Source organism: Leguminivora glycinivorella, chromosome 12 (genome assembly GCF_023078275.1).
Source record: "Leguminivora glycinivorella isolate SPB_JAAS2020 chromosome 12, LegGlyc_1.1, whole genome shotgun sequence".
Taxonomy (NCBI): Eukaryota; Metazoa; Arthropoda; class Insecta; order Lepidoptera; family Tortricidae; genus Leguminivora; species Leguminivora glycinivorella.
In genome coordinates this window covers 20,539,397-20,555,555 of record NC_062982.1, presented here as the reverse complement: position 1 = coordinate 20,555,555, position 16,159 = coordinate 20,539,397, and the positions used below count along the sequence as shown (strand labels likewise).

General features: G+C 36.1%; 1 protein-coding gene across 5 annotated transcripts in view; it reads left to right on the top strand.

Moving 5' to 3' along the window:
- The window catches only part of LOC125231646 (tyrosine-protein phosphatase Lar), a 771,198-nt gene that overhangs the window by 709,622 nt on the left and 45,417 nt on the right, over positions 1 to 16,159 (top strand). For all 5 annotated transcript variants that reach the window (XM_048137134.1, XM_048137132.1, XM_048137131.1 and 2 more), the window contains exon 9: positions 13,371 to 13,481. In XM_048137134.1, the coding sequence (XP_047993091.1) occupies positions 13,371 to 13,481 (111 nt within the window). The remainder of the gene's footprint in view (positions 1 to 13,370; positions 13,482 to 16,159) is intronic.

The window sequence follows — 16,159 nt, the reverse complement described above, 5'->3', positions numbered from 1 at the left end:
TACCATTTTCCGTACATGTTGTATGAGGTAACAAAAGAGGAAAGTAACAAAAATGTATGGAAATTCTGAGACACTTTTTGTCTCCCAGTGAGATTGAAAGTACTCGTGATTCTGAGTACAATTGACCTAAAATTCCCTAAAACAATCAAAAAATTTTTATTGGAAAATAAAAAGAAATGCTCAGTTAGCAGTGATTGTTTTATAACTTTTGACTTTTACAATGATGCGAAATTGATCGGCATAAGTTTCATCATGAGTTTATCGAAAGAATATGTGATCTCTATTTCTACATATGTCTGCCAAGCAATGACATCATGTTTGTAACCGACCGCGAAGTGTTTAATACGGCGCTTGACTCCCCACATCTTGCACCGCGTTTGTTTCTGTTGCACCTGTGTTGGTTGTTTATTGAGTGTCCGGTTTCTTTACAAGTCGAATTTCTAACTTTACTTGTCGAATTTGTGTTGAGTTTTAGCCAAGAGAAATATTTATAAAAATAAGGTCCGTTGACGAACGCGGAGCGAACGTTCTGGTCAAGAATGTTAAGATGAATGCATTGTACAGGACTGGAATATTTTAACTGATGTTGTGATGTTGCTATACAGGGTGTAAACCTAATACGGGCGAACCTCTTAACGGTGGTGAGTATAGGACATAAAAAATGGAATTAGATAACTTTTAATTAAAATTGAAATATTTTTTTTATCCATACAAAATAATTCGGCCCGCAACGTAATGCAAACACACTCGCGTTAACCGCTCGTTGACAGTTGTCATTGATTGTCATCGCAACCACGTTTACAGTACATTGCTGCTGGGAAATTTTTCAAAAATTCATTATGGGGTGAAAATTAAAAGTAACTCAAAAACACCTCTTAATTAATGATAACAATATTGAATTATATGCCTGGTTTCATTTATCGCCCTTATTAGGTTTAAGCGCTGTATAAAAATCAGCTAGACTAGTCTTTACTCCATAAAAGACAATTTAATCGAATAATTAATGAATTTTTGAACTGAATTCTTGAAAAAAAAAACAACGTTAATAACTTTACTCATACTAGGTACCCAATTGTTTAACTTTTTCCTTTTTGAAAGTCGAAAATAACTAATTTTCAGACAAGCAACTAGGCCCCAGCGACGGCACAGGCTTACATTAAATTACATTTTGACGCGACTCTTTTGTCCAAAGTGCATACCAAAGAAATACAAAAAAGTCCCCGCTGGATGTGACACGGCCGCCCCTAATCCCGCCCCCCACTGTTATTGTTGTTCGAATTAAACCCGGCTTTTTGCTATAACAACAACCAACCGTTGCCCATTCAAAGTTCCCAGGATTCGGCATTTGTATGTAAATTAGTCCTAATCTGGCGTAGGGCGCAATCATGGCGGTGTATCTGCGTCCCTTAGGGCGAGAGGTGAACACAGACCTTAATAACTGGAAGGCTCAGGACATAATCTCCCATTGTTTTGAGGTTATAAAGCATGAACACACGTGTTGTTGTGTAATTTATATTCTGGGACCTTTTTGTTTATGGCCAAGGCTGGATTTAATAACGCGGGCGCGTCGTTAAACTATCCTTGAATTGCGGCAGTTTTGAGGAGCTTGAAACCAGGATTCACATTCAAATGTCACTTCCATTAGCATTTTGTCTATATAAAAGTAAGTATTCGCGGCTATTGGAAACCCTTGGCTCTATTTGGAATTATTGCGTCGTCTTTATTACAAAACATTTTCTACGTAAACTCGCTGTACATTAAACGAATTATTATAACAGTATCTGAACCCTATTATATCTACAATATCAAGAGTCAATAATAACATACATAATAATTAAATAACCTTACGCCATCTCGTAAACAAGTAACATTTCTAGAAATAATTCAATCAACAACTATGTAAAAGGGATATATTTATATTATTTTACCTTATAAGTACTCAGAAATCCAGAAAGTCATGAAAATTATATTTAGGAGGTACCAAAGAAGCTATATGAATGTACAGAAACTTTAGATTAATATTTTCCGATATTGGATACACATTTAGCAACGCGAAATTTCCTCTTCAAAAAAACTAGCCCCAGAGTTAACTCAAACCGAAACGTCTGAGCTATCCGGTCCAAAGCTGACATATCAAAGGGTTGGAACAAGGGGCATTGAGCCGACACCTGGTGCGGCGCAAGTGCCGATGAAAAAACTGTTCAGCTTTCAGTATATCATCATCATATCAGCCAAAATACGTCAATCGTGCGCATCTTGCAGCCAGTGGATGAAAGCGAACTAACTGGTAGGTCATCAGTCCCATCTTTTTGGGGGTCTTCTCACACTGCGTCTTCCAGTACCTCTAGTGGTAATGTCTTTCGAAAATTTGACGCAACGTAAGTAAACCCAGTCAGTCTGTGTAATAATGTCCTATAATATTTATTTATTTATTTAAACCCACCGATAAGCCTTACCTCAATAATCATTCGAAAAGTACGTCTTGGAATGAACTTTGATCTACTATTAGAGGCTCAGGTGGCTTCTGCCGTAGACGAGAGATGGCCCCTGCAAATATCTTTTACAAATTGATCGATGGAAAGACGATATAGTCACTAGTCCAGATGTCTACCCTAAATTAAGGTAATTGAAAATATAGCGGTGGGCAACGCAACAGTAATGCAGTTTAAACAACTAGACGCAATCAACTCAAAGAATGATGTTGTTAAAACCGTAGTCAAAGCAAGATAGGCAAAAAATATTGAAAAACATAATAAAATTAATAAATAAATCAAAAAGTCGCCAGTTTGTCGGTGTTTTACAGGTTGCACTTCGGGGAGTGTGCTCAAGAGCTACACGAGCTTATTCCACCGTCCCCATTCTACCATCGAACTCTTAGACGCACGGCCGGTTTCCATCCTTTCTTGGTGATATTCCGCGAATTCGCACGAAGCGCTTTGCTTCTTCTTTTCATATGCGCACTGCCAAGGAGTGGAATTCCTTGCCGGCGGCTATATTTCCGAGCTCATATGACCCGGCAACCTTCAAATAACAGGCATCTTCTGGGCGAGCTTTATCCATCGTAGGCCACGTTTTTGCCTTTGGCTAATCTGTGGTCAAGAGTAAGCCCATTCATAATTAAAAAAAACTTTCTCGTAACTCGTAACCCGCCTCATCTTGTGCACTTGCGCCGACACAAGATATAAATCGAGCAGCCTAGGGATCAGGAGCGCCATATTTTTTATTTGATCGCTTTGATTCAACGACCCTCAGATTGAATGTCTATCTTGTTACAATATCGTGGATCCTTGTGTTACTTTGGTTACGAAGAGTTAACGATATGTTTTCTTCTGTGTTTTCTGTTTTTGTTCATTCGCGACATATCGTTCATTTTCCATATAAAAATGATTCAATTCAATTCAATTCTTTCTGTATTGCTTCAATGTTGGTACAAGATTAATACAGGTGACCGATTTAAAAAGCAAGGCACAACACAACATGATGTTAACAGACCATGTTAGGGTATTGCAAAAAATACAAATAAATAAAAAACTATATCTAAAATATACACAAAGAATAAATTAATAACATACATTGATAATATAATAAATAATAGAATACATGATGTAGTTCCAAATATACGTAGGTGTGTATAATTATACATTGTCGTCTTCTTGTGCTTTATTTGGCAAAACCTTGATTTTATTACAAAACAGGCTGTACGAGTTTCTTCACTTACGTCAACTAGTTACATACATACATACATAAACATATTCTCACGCCTGTTTTTCCAGATGGGTAGGCAGAGATCACGGATTTCCATTTGCATCTTTCACAATGGTCCTCATACACGGCCAATCGGTTCGGGTACTTCTGATTCTGACCAACAAAAACAAGGGCAACTAGTTGCTTTTACTGATATCGTAATGAACAATATTACTTTTCAATAGAATCAAATAAATCCATAAACAAACGACCTCTTTCTTCATTATCCTTAGAATTATTATAGCGTTAAAATATTATACGCACTAATTCCACTAAAATTTCCACTCCTATATTGCGGTAAACCTCTCAAGTTAGTCTGGCTAGATAAATCACTTCAGGAAGCAGAAGACGTTTGTAACACCTCTGAGCCTTAATAATACACAACACGGGACGCTCCGGATCTCGCAGTATTAAGGCTATGGCGGACAGGACACTGCTTTAATTAACTTTGTGACCGGCACGGAGTAATATATTTGACGTGTGTACAATTTGAGTGTTTGGACAACAGCGAATTCATTTGTTTGATTGCTGTTTTTAACCCCCGACACAAAAACGACGGGGCGTTCTAAGTTTGACGTGTCTGTCTGTGTGTGTCTGTCTGTGGCATCGTAGCTCCCGAAGGGATGAACCGATTTTGATTTAGTTTTTTTGTTTGAAAGCTGAATTAGTCGGGAGTGTTCTTAGCCATGTCGGGAGTGTTCTTAGCCATGTTTCATGAAAATCGGTCCACCATGTCGGGGGTTTTGTAAAATTTTAATTTTTATGGTTATTTTAAGAACTCTTTTGATTCTGTATTCCAAAGGATCTGGAATTTGTTTTTGATTTGTTTTAGAATTTAGTTTGTTCTGAAACTAATGTGTGACGTCCCATAGATGACTACGTTATGGCGATAGGCGTTTACGATACCATGAGTGACGCTTCAACACTAATGTCTTGCTATGTGACGTAAGTCCTGTCATGAGGCACCCTTTTTCGTGGAATGACACATATTTATTTGACCCGCCCAAAGGGCGTAGCAACTTCATGAAAAACAAAACTCAAAAAATTGTGTATTTACTTTTCGATATTTATTTTGTGGTATATGATTGCTATTCGTCAAATAAAAAGCTGGAATTAAAAGTGATCTATTATCGCCACCCACTGTCATATCCATAAGCTGCTCTTTGTTTCATCGAATTGGAAAACTGTTTTTGTTTTTGACTGAATCGCTATTCAAAACAATGACCAATCTAAACTGCTCGCAATTTTCCCGCTTTTGTCTCCTACATCCAACTGTCACATACCATTTATTTTTTACCGCAACAACTTAACATGTGCGCGCTAAGCGTCCCAGCTGCACACCTACAAAAACTCTTTAACTGTTGCCTTTTGTCTTCAATTCAAAAAGCGGGAACCTTCGTCAGAAACGCCCTAACCTATCGTCGGGGCTGTCACAGGGTCCCCTGGCCCCGACCACGTAGGGGTCGGTAGTTTCATTTTATTACTCGCGGACCGCTGGGACCACCGCGATTTTGCGCCCGAATCTGTCTTCACTTGAATTCGAGATCTTGTCTCTTTCTTTTCGTCGGAAGAAAAGCTTAGTTTTTGCGCAGCGGCGATGTTTTTTCATGTTGGCAATGTAACAACCAGCTTAACTCGTTGTATCATATTTGGCGCCCAACGTGGGTCTTAATTTTTGGCGACGATTATAACCATTCGCGACTTAATGAGAGAGTCCCGGTTTCGTTTCATAGTTAAGATATACGACTTTGTATAGTATTTATACAAGCATCTGTTTTTCAATTGGAAAACGTCTAGTTATTGATAGAATTTAATTCATTTGCTTATGAAGAATTCTTATATTGAAAAGAAAGCCCTCAAAATTATCCAAAGCCTTATGAACCTTTGCTTGCGTTTAAGAATCAAGTTGAATTACATATTTAAGAGCATAAATTGTCAACATCATCCTTCATCTCCCTAAAATAATGCTACGAATAATCGTTACTTGTCTACGATATCTGCGGTTGCCACTTATTTCGTGTACAATATTGCAGTATGTTGCAGTTTTCGCTGGCGCCCAACGTAGGCTTTGCTTTGGCGACGATGATCCACATTTTTATTTTAACTGTCATCACTACTTTCAACAATCCGGTTTATTACTTTACTGCAGTGGGATTGCGCTCGTAACTTTGTTTGCTGGGAAAATAGAACAAGAAACTTGAACCGGGAATGCAGTGAAACGGTTGGAAATAAAAGTAATAACTTTGAATTTTGATACCGTTGCGAAATTGCAAAGAAAATAAAAATGTTAGATGTCTTGAAGTGTCTCCAGGGGAGAGTAAAGTCTTAAAAGGCGAATAGAGTACGGCACAAGATGCTAGCTAGTGTTAACGTTACAGTCTCCTTTTTACACTGGTGACATGAAATTGTTTGCAACTAACAGAAAGGTTTCTTATAACGAAACCTTCGTTTTAGGTTTAGTTCTGCGAGCAATGATTGACACAGTATATCTACCTATCATAAAATAACAAATCTACAATCTACAATCAACAATCTTAAAAACAATTGTACCGAATAAAATCAAAAGAAAGTATAAAAATTATAGACAGGGCTTATTCAAACATTGTAATGTCATTAACGTTTTTAACCGCTTTTGTTTGTCCTTAATTACAGAAGCCTGTGATACCATACCTTCGCTAGATAAAAAAACTCGTTCCAATAATCTACGTTCCCTAGACTACCTACCCATATATCCTGTTCCAAAAAGGAACAATGTATACGGTAAAAGAGTAACAGACTTTCTGCTCCCATTTATATTAAACACCTTACCTAGCAATATACTAAATGAGTTAACCAACACTACGGAAAACAAAAAAAAATGTATACCTACACTAAAAAAATACTATTTAAGTCTAGATAAATGCACATACCTATAGAAACAGATATATACATGTATAATAAGTGTGTTTAGACTTATTTTGACCGGGATACAGACCGTGATTACCTTTTTGATCTTTATGTCTAATGAAAATAACCGTGAATCATTCAAAACTCTTAAATGTGTTTAGTATAGATTATTATAAGTTTAACATGCACATGTAAGAGCTGTCATTGTAAATTGATCCTTATACATACCACTTAAGATCGTTTTTTAAATAAATTAATCACAGTGAAGAATACAATTACGGCTTCAACAGGAAAATAACATACCTACCTAACAATAGTTTTAAGTTTTAAGCAAACGCGGATCGGACCGCGCGATCTCGCCAACTATTACATAAACCCCAGAGGTTTACAATAGTGGCACTTTTGTAAACGTAATTTAAGAAAAAAACTTACAGTAAATAAATAAATTAAAAAAAAAATCAAAATATATCAGCAAACTGGTAAATTGGCCTTTATTATTAGTGAAACATTTAATATATCAAAATGTATTGAATAGTCACATTTAAATAAATAGTTAACAATTTATAACAAAATCTAATAAAGTTCACAATTCGTTGCACGCATTAAATTTCAATTTGTCGTATCGTAGTATAAATTGATAGCCGTAACTGCCCGCCCGGCACCCGGCCCGGCGCTATCATATTTCCTACTTGCCAGGCGATGGTGCCTTTATGAAGAAAAACGCACAAAACCACGCCGTGTGGATATTTTCTTTTTAATTATTTCTCTTGGGATACCAAATACTAGTGACTATACTTTATACTTTTAGGTACTTTAAAAAAATTTAAACAAATAATTTGTACATTTTGTCGACTAACCAAACAACTACAAAATCAAGTGGATCTGTCACTGAGCGACCTGTTTTTAATCTTCTTGAGTTATTTGGTCGTTTAATGTTTTATTTTCAAATAACTTCAAATGGCTTAAGGACAATTTGTTAGAGGTTTAATTTATGTCTATAGTATAAACTTTCTTATTGTAATCCTGGCCGCCTAGCGAGTACAGATGACATGTCAATTTTGATTGACATCGTTGTTGATTTTCTATATTCCTGTATCTTATGCTAAATATATTCTGCTATACATTTTATTATAAAGTATGTTTAAATTAACCCATATATTACAATTTGAGGGTATATTTTGCTCACCCACATTGATTTAAACTGTAGTTACCTAAAAACTATAAATTATTAGACAATGGTACTTGTTACACATACGGTGTTATTAGGCAAGTCCATCGGTCTCATACATACTTACTTACACTTATTTCCACTATGACCATCGACCAGTCCCGAAATCGCTAAAAAAGGGAAGACGGAAAGAACGCCATGATTTGACAAGATTTTACACCACATTTTGTGTTTTCTTACTAGTATAAACAACATCAATGCCAATTTGCATGCTTTATTGAATCTGTACTGTACTTTGGTGTCTACTGTACTCAAAGGGCATCGTCATCCTCTTTGCGTTATCCCAGCATTCACCACGGCTCATAAGAGCCTGAGGTCCGCTTTGACAGTTAATCCCAAGATTTGGCGTAGACACCAGTTTTTACGACAGCGACTGCCATCTGACCTTCCAACCCTAATGCTAACTCGGCTTTATTGGAATTAGTCCGGTAGTTTTAAAATTAACACAAGAACGAATAGAAATAGAAAACATTTCAATAAAATACGATGGGGTGAGCTCGCCCAGAAGATGCCTGTTCACTCTTGATTTGATTGTTCTTTCCCAATGCTCTGCTTTTAAATGACTTTAGTCCATACTTCCATACTTCTATACTATCTATACTAATATTATTAATGGGAAAGTGTGTGTGTCTGTTTGTTTGTCCGTCTTTCACGGCAAAACGGATCGACTAATTGATGTGATTTTTTTGGTGGAGATAGTTGAAGGGATGGAGAGTGACATAGGCTACTTTCTAACGCGAGCGAAGCCGCGGGCAAAAGCTAGTAAGCTATTAATGGACTGGAAAATTGAACATCAAGCACTTTACTAGACTATGTTATTTCCAGTTTGTATGGGCACTCGAATAAATAATACCATGTGCTGGATTTAAATCAGATATGGAATATTTTCAATCTATTTTTCTTGTTTCCATTGACGTTGGTTTGCATGATTTATGGCGAACATTCGATATCCGGCGGGGAAGCCATAACTTATTCCATGTTTAATGTACTTTTAGCTGTGGATAAATATAATTGTGACACATGCTGGATATTTTAAGTAGCGCTCACCAATAGGGAACTTGACTGTAGTTAAAATAAAACATTTTATACCATGCACGAAATAAAGCATCAGATAATTATAAGAAAAACATGGACAGAAGTTATTTTTAAATCCAATTTCTATTTAATAAGTCAGGTAGAAATATATAAAGTAACTGAGTTGACCGTGACGTCACTCAATTCGATTTCATATAAATTAAATATTAGCAAGTCGTTCAAATTCATTTTGACAGTTCTTAAAAAGAAGCTGATTTGACTAGGAGGCAAGTAGCCTATTCGTCCATAAAATTTAGTACACTAAGTACCTACCCTCATTGGGTCGTAATACGAAGAACTTCAACAAAGATTAAAATAGAAAAGATTAAAAAAAATACCTAAAGCAATAAACAATATGAAGTATTAGGATAATACCTTAAGGATTTTCCAAAGATTTACCTGTCAAATAATCACGAGTGACTAATCTCCGGATTGCTTGAATTATTTGCTTTTATAACAGTTAATTTTAAGACATTACCATTTACCACCCGGCTCTGTCTCTTGAATACATCTTTCCGTGTTTTCTAGTAATTTAACCTTTGGTTTAGTTTTGGTAGAATCAATCTGTTGTCAATGGGCGCTATTTATTTATTTATTTATTTAATCAAAAAAGTAACACAGCATTACAGTTTACACCAAGGCACTGTGAAACTACAAAAATACAAAACAAGACTTACAAAAAAAAAAAATATGAAGCTCAATAGTGATTACTTTTTCCTGCCACTAACTATTGTCCTTATATTTACGATGACTTCCATTTTGCACACTACGAATAATCTGTTTCTATCTTTAGTATTTTCATAATGAATTAACATGGCAACACTACTTCAATTTCTCGCCATAGGCCAATCGAAACTCTCTTAAAGTCAAAACCTCTTTGCCAAGTTTTAATTTTGCCGGCGCAAAGTGAATAATATCCCCGCGATGTCCCGACGGCTGTTTGTTTTTATTAAAACTATGTCTGTCCACTCTCCCATGTTTCATAGTAATTACATTTTCTTTGTGTTTGCCTCCGGATGCCGCTGAATATTTTTCCTGTAGGATTCACCTGGGCTCAGACTGGCGCAAATCCGACTGTTTTTCAATTCTGTGCGTTATTACCGTGTTTGTAGCGCGGGCTGCATTGGATTCTCATACGAGGTGAAATCTTTTCAAATTTCAAAATGTCGCTTATCGCATATTTATATCAAAATGTAAAATTTTTTAATCATTCCATTTTGAACTTTGCAGCGGTTTCAAATTAGTATCACAACTGTTGATACTAACTGTGTACTGTTGTGTTTTGGTTGAGACAAATATTAAAACAGTTTTTATTTGATATTTTAGTAGATCATTACACAATCCGCTAGCACACCACATACCTACATCTAAATATATAAAAGAAGAAACTGACTGACTGTCATATCAACGCCCAGCCAAAACCGCTAGAGATTTCAAATTTGGCACGTAGGATCCTTATAAGGTGTAAAAGAGCACCAAGAAAGGATTTTTCAAAATTTACCTCCTAAGGTTGTAAAATGGGGGTCCAAAGTTTAGTTAGCTAGTGTATTGATAAACTTTAAAGAATAAAAAAACAGCCTTACGGAAGTTTTCGATAACCCGAAAAAAGACCGTCCGGTACAATGAAATGAAATGACAATCGTTGACGCTAGACGCCGATAAAAACGCAGTTTGACTCTGTCGCGCAAATAGAGATAGTACCCTGCAGGGAATTATGGTCTCGCGATAAATGATAAAACATCGGGCTGTCCCTATCGCACTTACAAATAGTGCGATAGGGACAGCCTGATGTTTTATCATTTATCGCGAGACCATAATTGCCTGCCTGATAAAGATATTTTAGCAAAATTCGTTATCTACCTTTCTCGAATGTGCAAGAGCAGGAAAGCCAAATATCAAAATTTAATTCATCAATGTTCGCAATAAGCCCTCTATTCGGTAATATTTGCCACAGAATGCCCTTAACTCCTGGCATGTACTCTCTGACCGAGCAACGTATCCATCGAACCTCGCAAATTGTTTCCAGCTGATTGCCAACCCTGTAGGGAAGCAAACTGGGCCGGCGGATCCGGTAATCTGGACGGATCCGGATTTTTAAGAGCTACTGGGTTCGGTAAATATCACTAGGTATGGTAAAATAAAAAATACACCTAAACACATCACGTTATGTGGTTATTGTTTCTACAATATAAAAGAAGGACGATGTTTGGAAGGAACGAGTTAAACTACGGGGTTGTCAAACAGAACTAAGAATGAATGAAAAAGTTGTACGTAACTGATATTCATCATTGCGATTTTATATAGCAAATTACTTAATTTTGTTGACGGTCAGGTTGACGTTATAATGTTACACTTCTTATTGCTAACGCCGTGGTTTGCGTGGGCGACGGTCGCGCGATGGTCGCGCGACGGCGATGCGACGCATACGAAATCAAACCTTATCGATATGGAAGTATGAGACGCGACGGCGACGGTCGCGCGACGATCGCGCGACCGGCGCCCACGCAAGACACGGCGTAAGTTGTATTTTATTGTTGAAAAGTTCATAATTATTTTAAATGATGCAAAAAATCATAAAAATCTCTCTTCTTCTATTTATATTATTTGTATTTGATAAACCAGTAGAAACCGTATCAGGTCAGGCCGGATCCGGTCAGATTGAAAACCGAATCCGGTTTGCAAGCCTTTCAACCCTATAAATAGCTCCGGATGCTGTTATTAATTTCCACCATCTGCACTTTGATGTAAGGTCAAAATTGCAACAAGACAGATATGAACATAGGGAAGAAGCGAGGCCACGGCTTGTGTCTTGCTTTATGAAATATTGTCTTAAGTAATTAGTTCCTTGGTCTTAGTGCTTTGCCGTTTGCAAATAGAACCATTGGGTATACTTCAGTTTATCCTTTTTTTTCTTTTTTGTACAGCCACCGGCAATAATATCGTTATAAAAGAAGGCTGCATAACCACTCCATCTGACAACCTCTTATGGTCCTATACGAGTAGAAAGGACATTTTGTCAGATATTTTTGCGGTCTTCTTTTTGTGAGATATTATTTTAAAATTACCAAGTACCTATTCAATAAACCATTTGCATGAAGTTACGAAAAAACGATATTGCCTAAATATTTTTTTTTGGTAATATTTGGGGTGGGTAATAATCGTCTAATTTCGAAAGTCATATAAAATCACCATTATTTCCATCATATTAAGATTCCCCTTTCGTAATTACCCGAGCATTTCTGTGATTCGAAATTACCCCAATGCCGCCTAGTTTTTTTTTTTTTTTCATTTTCCAAACCTAATATATATCAATAGAATTAAAATACAATGGGCATTATATTAAATCGTTCATCAGTAGTCGTTTCTGGTTTAACTTAATAATAGCGGCTAATTTTTTGTACAACCAAGATTTTAATAATCACAGCACCTAGACAAGACATACTAACTTCCCTAAATCTTCCAAAAGTCATATCACTGGCTTAATAACCCCTTAGCCGTATGAAAGCTATATAAAGTCCATAAACACCCCGCCGTGACGCATGGCCCGTGGCCATCCTAATGGATCCCCCGGGCCCCGTGTTATTAACTCATAAATCTTTATCTATTTACATGGAGCATGCTACGAAACTAACTCAAATAACTTCCCTATACCACGGTCTTTACTTAAGTTTACTGTTTAATCATCAGTTTTGGAACGGACCTTGTTATTTCTGATGGAGAATTGACAAACGATTAGGCGAAAGCAGACGACCGACAGCATGCTTTCAGACAAATATAGTCCCTTCATTTTCGTCCCTGTATACATAGGTTAAATTATACGATTCAGAATATTTGTACACAATTTCATGTATTTTAAACATCATCTCTGATTATTTCCAGCCATAGACCATATAAGAGCAGTTCCCGACAACTTTGTACATAGCCACGTCAGCAAATTTTAATTGATCCTATTTTTTTACCAACATTAGTAATACAAGTCGACTTTCGTGAGATATATACAGGATAATTGTTATAATTAAGAAAATACTACTATAATTAAGAAGATACTAGAGAACCTTAATGACGAAATAAAACTTACTAAAATCTAAATTCATCAAAAAAATCTTGGTAACAAAATAGGAATAATAAAAACAAATTTAACTTTTTCCTTGATTTTTGTACAAACTTTTCGAGAACTGCTGATCAATAAAGATTAGGAATGAAAAGCATCTTTTTAAAAAGCCTCAAAATTTTAGAAGAATCAAACATACAGGGCACATGATTAAAATGTATCTGTGTAAAATCATTTTCCATATCCAGGAATTATATCTGGACTTCGTTTGTATGAAGAATCTATCATCCCTCTTTACTTTTTCATTTTACTCTTTTTGGAACGTACTCGTACAACTGAATGCGTACCGGCACACTGGCTTTACATTTTCTCTCTCTTTCTTTCCAGGGACCCTGCAAATTGTGAAGAGCGAGGAAGAAGATCAGGGCAAGTTCGAGTGCGTCGCGGAAAATTCCATCGGCACTGAATTTTCGAAACCCACTTCGCTATACGTCAAAGGTGAGTTTTTTTTTGTTCAACTTTATCCCCAAATTTTGCTGAATTCCGGTACGCGGAAATGAAAAATAAAAGTAGCATTATGTAGCTACTGTGTTTAGAATTATCTGTGTGTCCAACCTTTTTAGGGTTCCGTACCAAAAAGGTACAAACAGGAACCCTTATGGTGCGACTCTGTCCGTCTGTCTGTCCGTCTGTCACATTCCTAAATATCTCGAGAACTACTAATGCTATCAACTTGAAATTTGGAATAGTTGTGAACATTATAAACCTCTACAAATAGAAAGTATATTTTTTTTAATTTATGAATTTTAATTGTAGAAAATGGCCAAAATGAATGGGGGGCAAACTGTAAATTTCAAGTTACTAGGTCAAGTGGGATATCGTTAGAAAGAGCGCAAATTGAACGTAAATAAACTATTTTTTATAATTTTTTTGTTGTGGAAAAAAAAATAATTTTGTAGGAAAATGTAAAAAAAAATACCGTTCCCTCCCCCCTTATCTCCGAAGTTTACCAACTAAAAATTATGAAAATTTTAAAAAACATTGGTTTTATGCTAAATATTACAGGAAAAATATAATCGTGTTTGTATCTTGGAAACTTTTTTTTTTAATTCACAAAAAACTTTCATATTTTTACTTTCAATTTACCCACCCTTGCGAATGTATATCGTACTTCAAATACGAGATGTTACGTAAACCGTCTTCTTTCCAATAAAGTAAAAACTGTTTAAATCGGTTAACATTATAAAGAATTATCCCTGAAAAACCAACATAGTATACAGGTCGCGCAAATTAGTTAGCGAATTCACCGAGAGATGGCGCTATACACAATAATGCTCATTAGTACAGGCAGGCAATTATGGTCGCGCGATAAATGATAAAACATCTGGCCGTCCCTATCGCACTTACTAATAGTGCGATAGGGACGGCCTGATATTTTATTGTCTATCGCGCGACCATGCTACCCGTGCAGGTATACTTTTTAACCGACTTCAAAAAAGGAGGAGGTTCTCAATTCGACTGAATGTTTTTTTTTTTTTTGTATGTATGTTCCTCGATATCTCCGAGAATTGTGGACCGATTTTCAAAATTTTTTTTTTGATTGAACGGGTATAACCCCGAGATGGTCCCATTGGCACCAAGTCAAGGTCTGATGATGGGATCCTGGAGAAATCGAGGGACCTCTTCAAATGTTATAGGCACATGTAATGTTTTTAGTGTATTTTTCAAAGGTAAACCAATATTTACGCCTGATGGTAATAATTTTATGTGGCTGAGCTGATGATGGAAGGTCAACTCCTCAATGGTTAGGAGTTAAAGGATAATTCTTTCACTAGTGTACATGTATTCGGACTGATACGTATAATATCAATAGGAACCACTAAAAATCAACAAATATATAAACTTTTTAACAAAAAATAAAACCGCCTTCAAAAATAAGCGCGTTACAAAACACGGAGAAACTAAAAAGCAAAAAATAATAAACCTTTGAATTCAGATTTCTTATCGTATTGCAATAATCTAAACATCCAAATTATAAACAAATCAATTATTTTTGGAGTCGGTGCCAGCCTGCGTATGGTTGGGTGGGGCAAACAGGCAATAGCAAGGCGACGGACAGGTCTGGTACCGACTGCAAAAATAATTGATTTGTTTATAATTTGGATGTTTAGATTATTGCAATACGATAAGAAATCTGAATTCAAAGGTTTATTATTTTTTGCTTTTTAGTTTCTCCGTGTTTTGTAACGCGCTTATTTTTGAAGGCGGTTTTATTTTTTGTTAAAAAGTTTATTTTGTCTTCTATATGAAAACATGAGATTATTTTAACTAGGTAGTTTGAATAAGGTAGGTAGGTAGTTTGAGCGTTAATGAAAAGCGCCATTAGTAGTTGATAAAATATTATTATCTATTAACACTAGAATTATACTTTATAATACTTTGAAAATGAGTGCTTCATTTCGCCGTTAAACGTAAGTTTGGCGAAAAAACTAGAAACTGTATAACTGTAATCTTTGTTTTCAATAAATAAAAAAAAAAAAAGTTTGTACGGGACCCTCGGTGGGCGAGTCCGACTCGCACTTGGCCGGGTTTTTTTTAATTTATTTGCTTGAAAATATGTTTCTAACTAGAAACATTGGTAAACGGCTCGTTTAGCTCTTTTTTTTAAATAAGTACGTGAGACGTTTTTGTTTGAAAAAAATCATTATTTTTGACACTACATATCCGTATCAATAGGTATCGTATCTCGAACTAATATTTGACGTATCATCAAGAAAAAAAGCGTACACCCATCTTAAAGGCCGGCAACGCACCATCAATACTTCTGATGTTTCTGTTGTCCGTGGGCGGCAGTGATCGCTTACCGTCAGGCAACCTGTCTGCTCGTTTGCCTCCTATCGCGAAAGAATAATCATCAAAGTCATAAAAAGTTCCTAAATAGTTAATAAAAAAATAAGTACACTTCAACACAAAAGTAGTTTTTCATTAGCAGTGCAGTATATTATTTGCCCCTCAACTATTTCCTGACATTACTGATAACGTCGCGCACTAAAGTGCTTCGCGTCTGCCGCCACATTTAGATACCGCGTGACTGAATACTTACAATTAGTTCCGACTTAGAAGTGCAGTTACGTGAAGTTGGAATACACACAGTACACACTTACGTAGTTTGACGA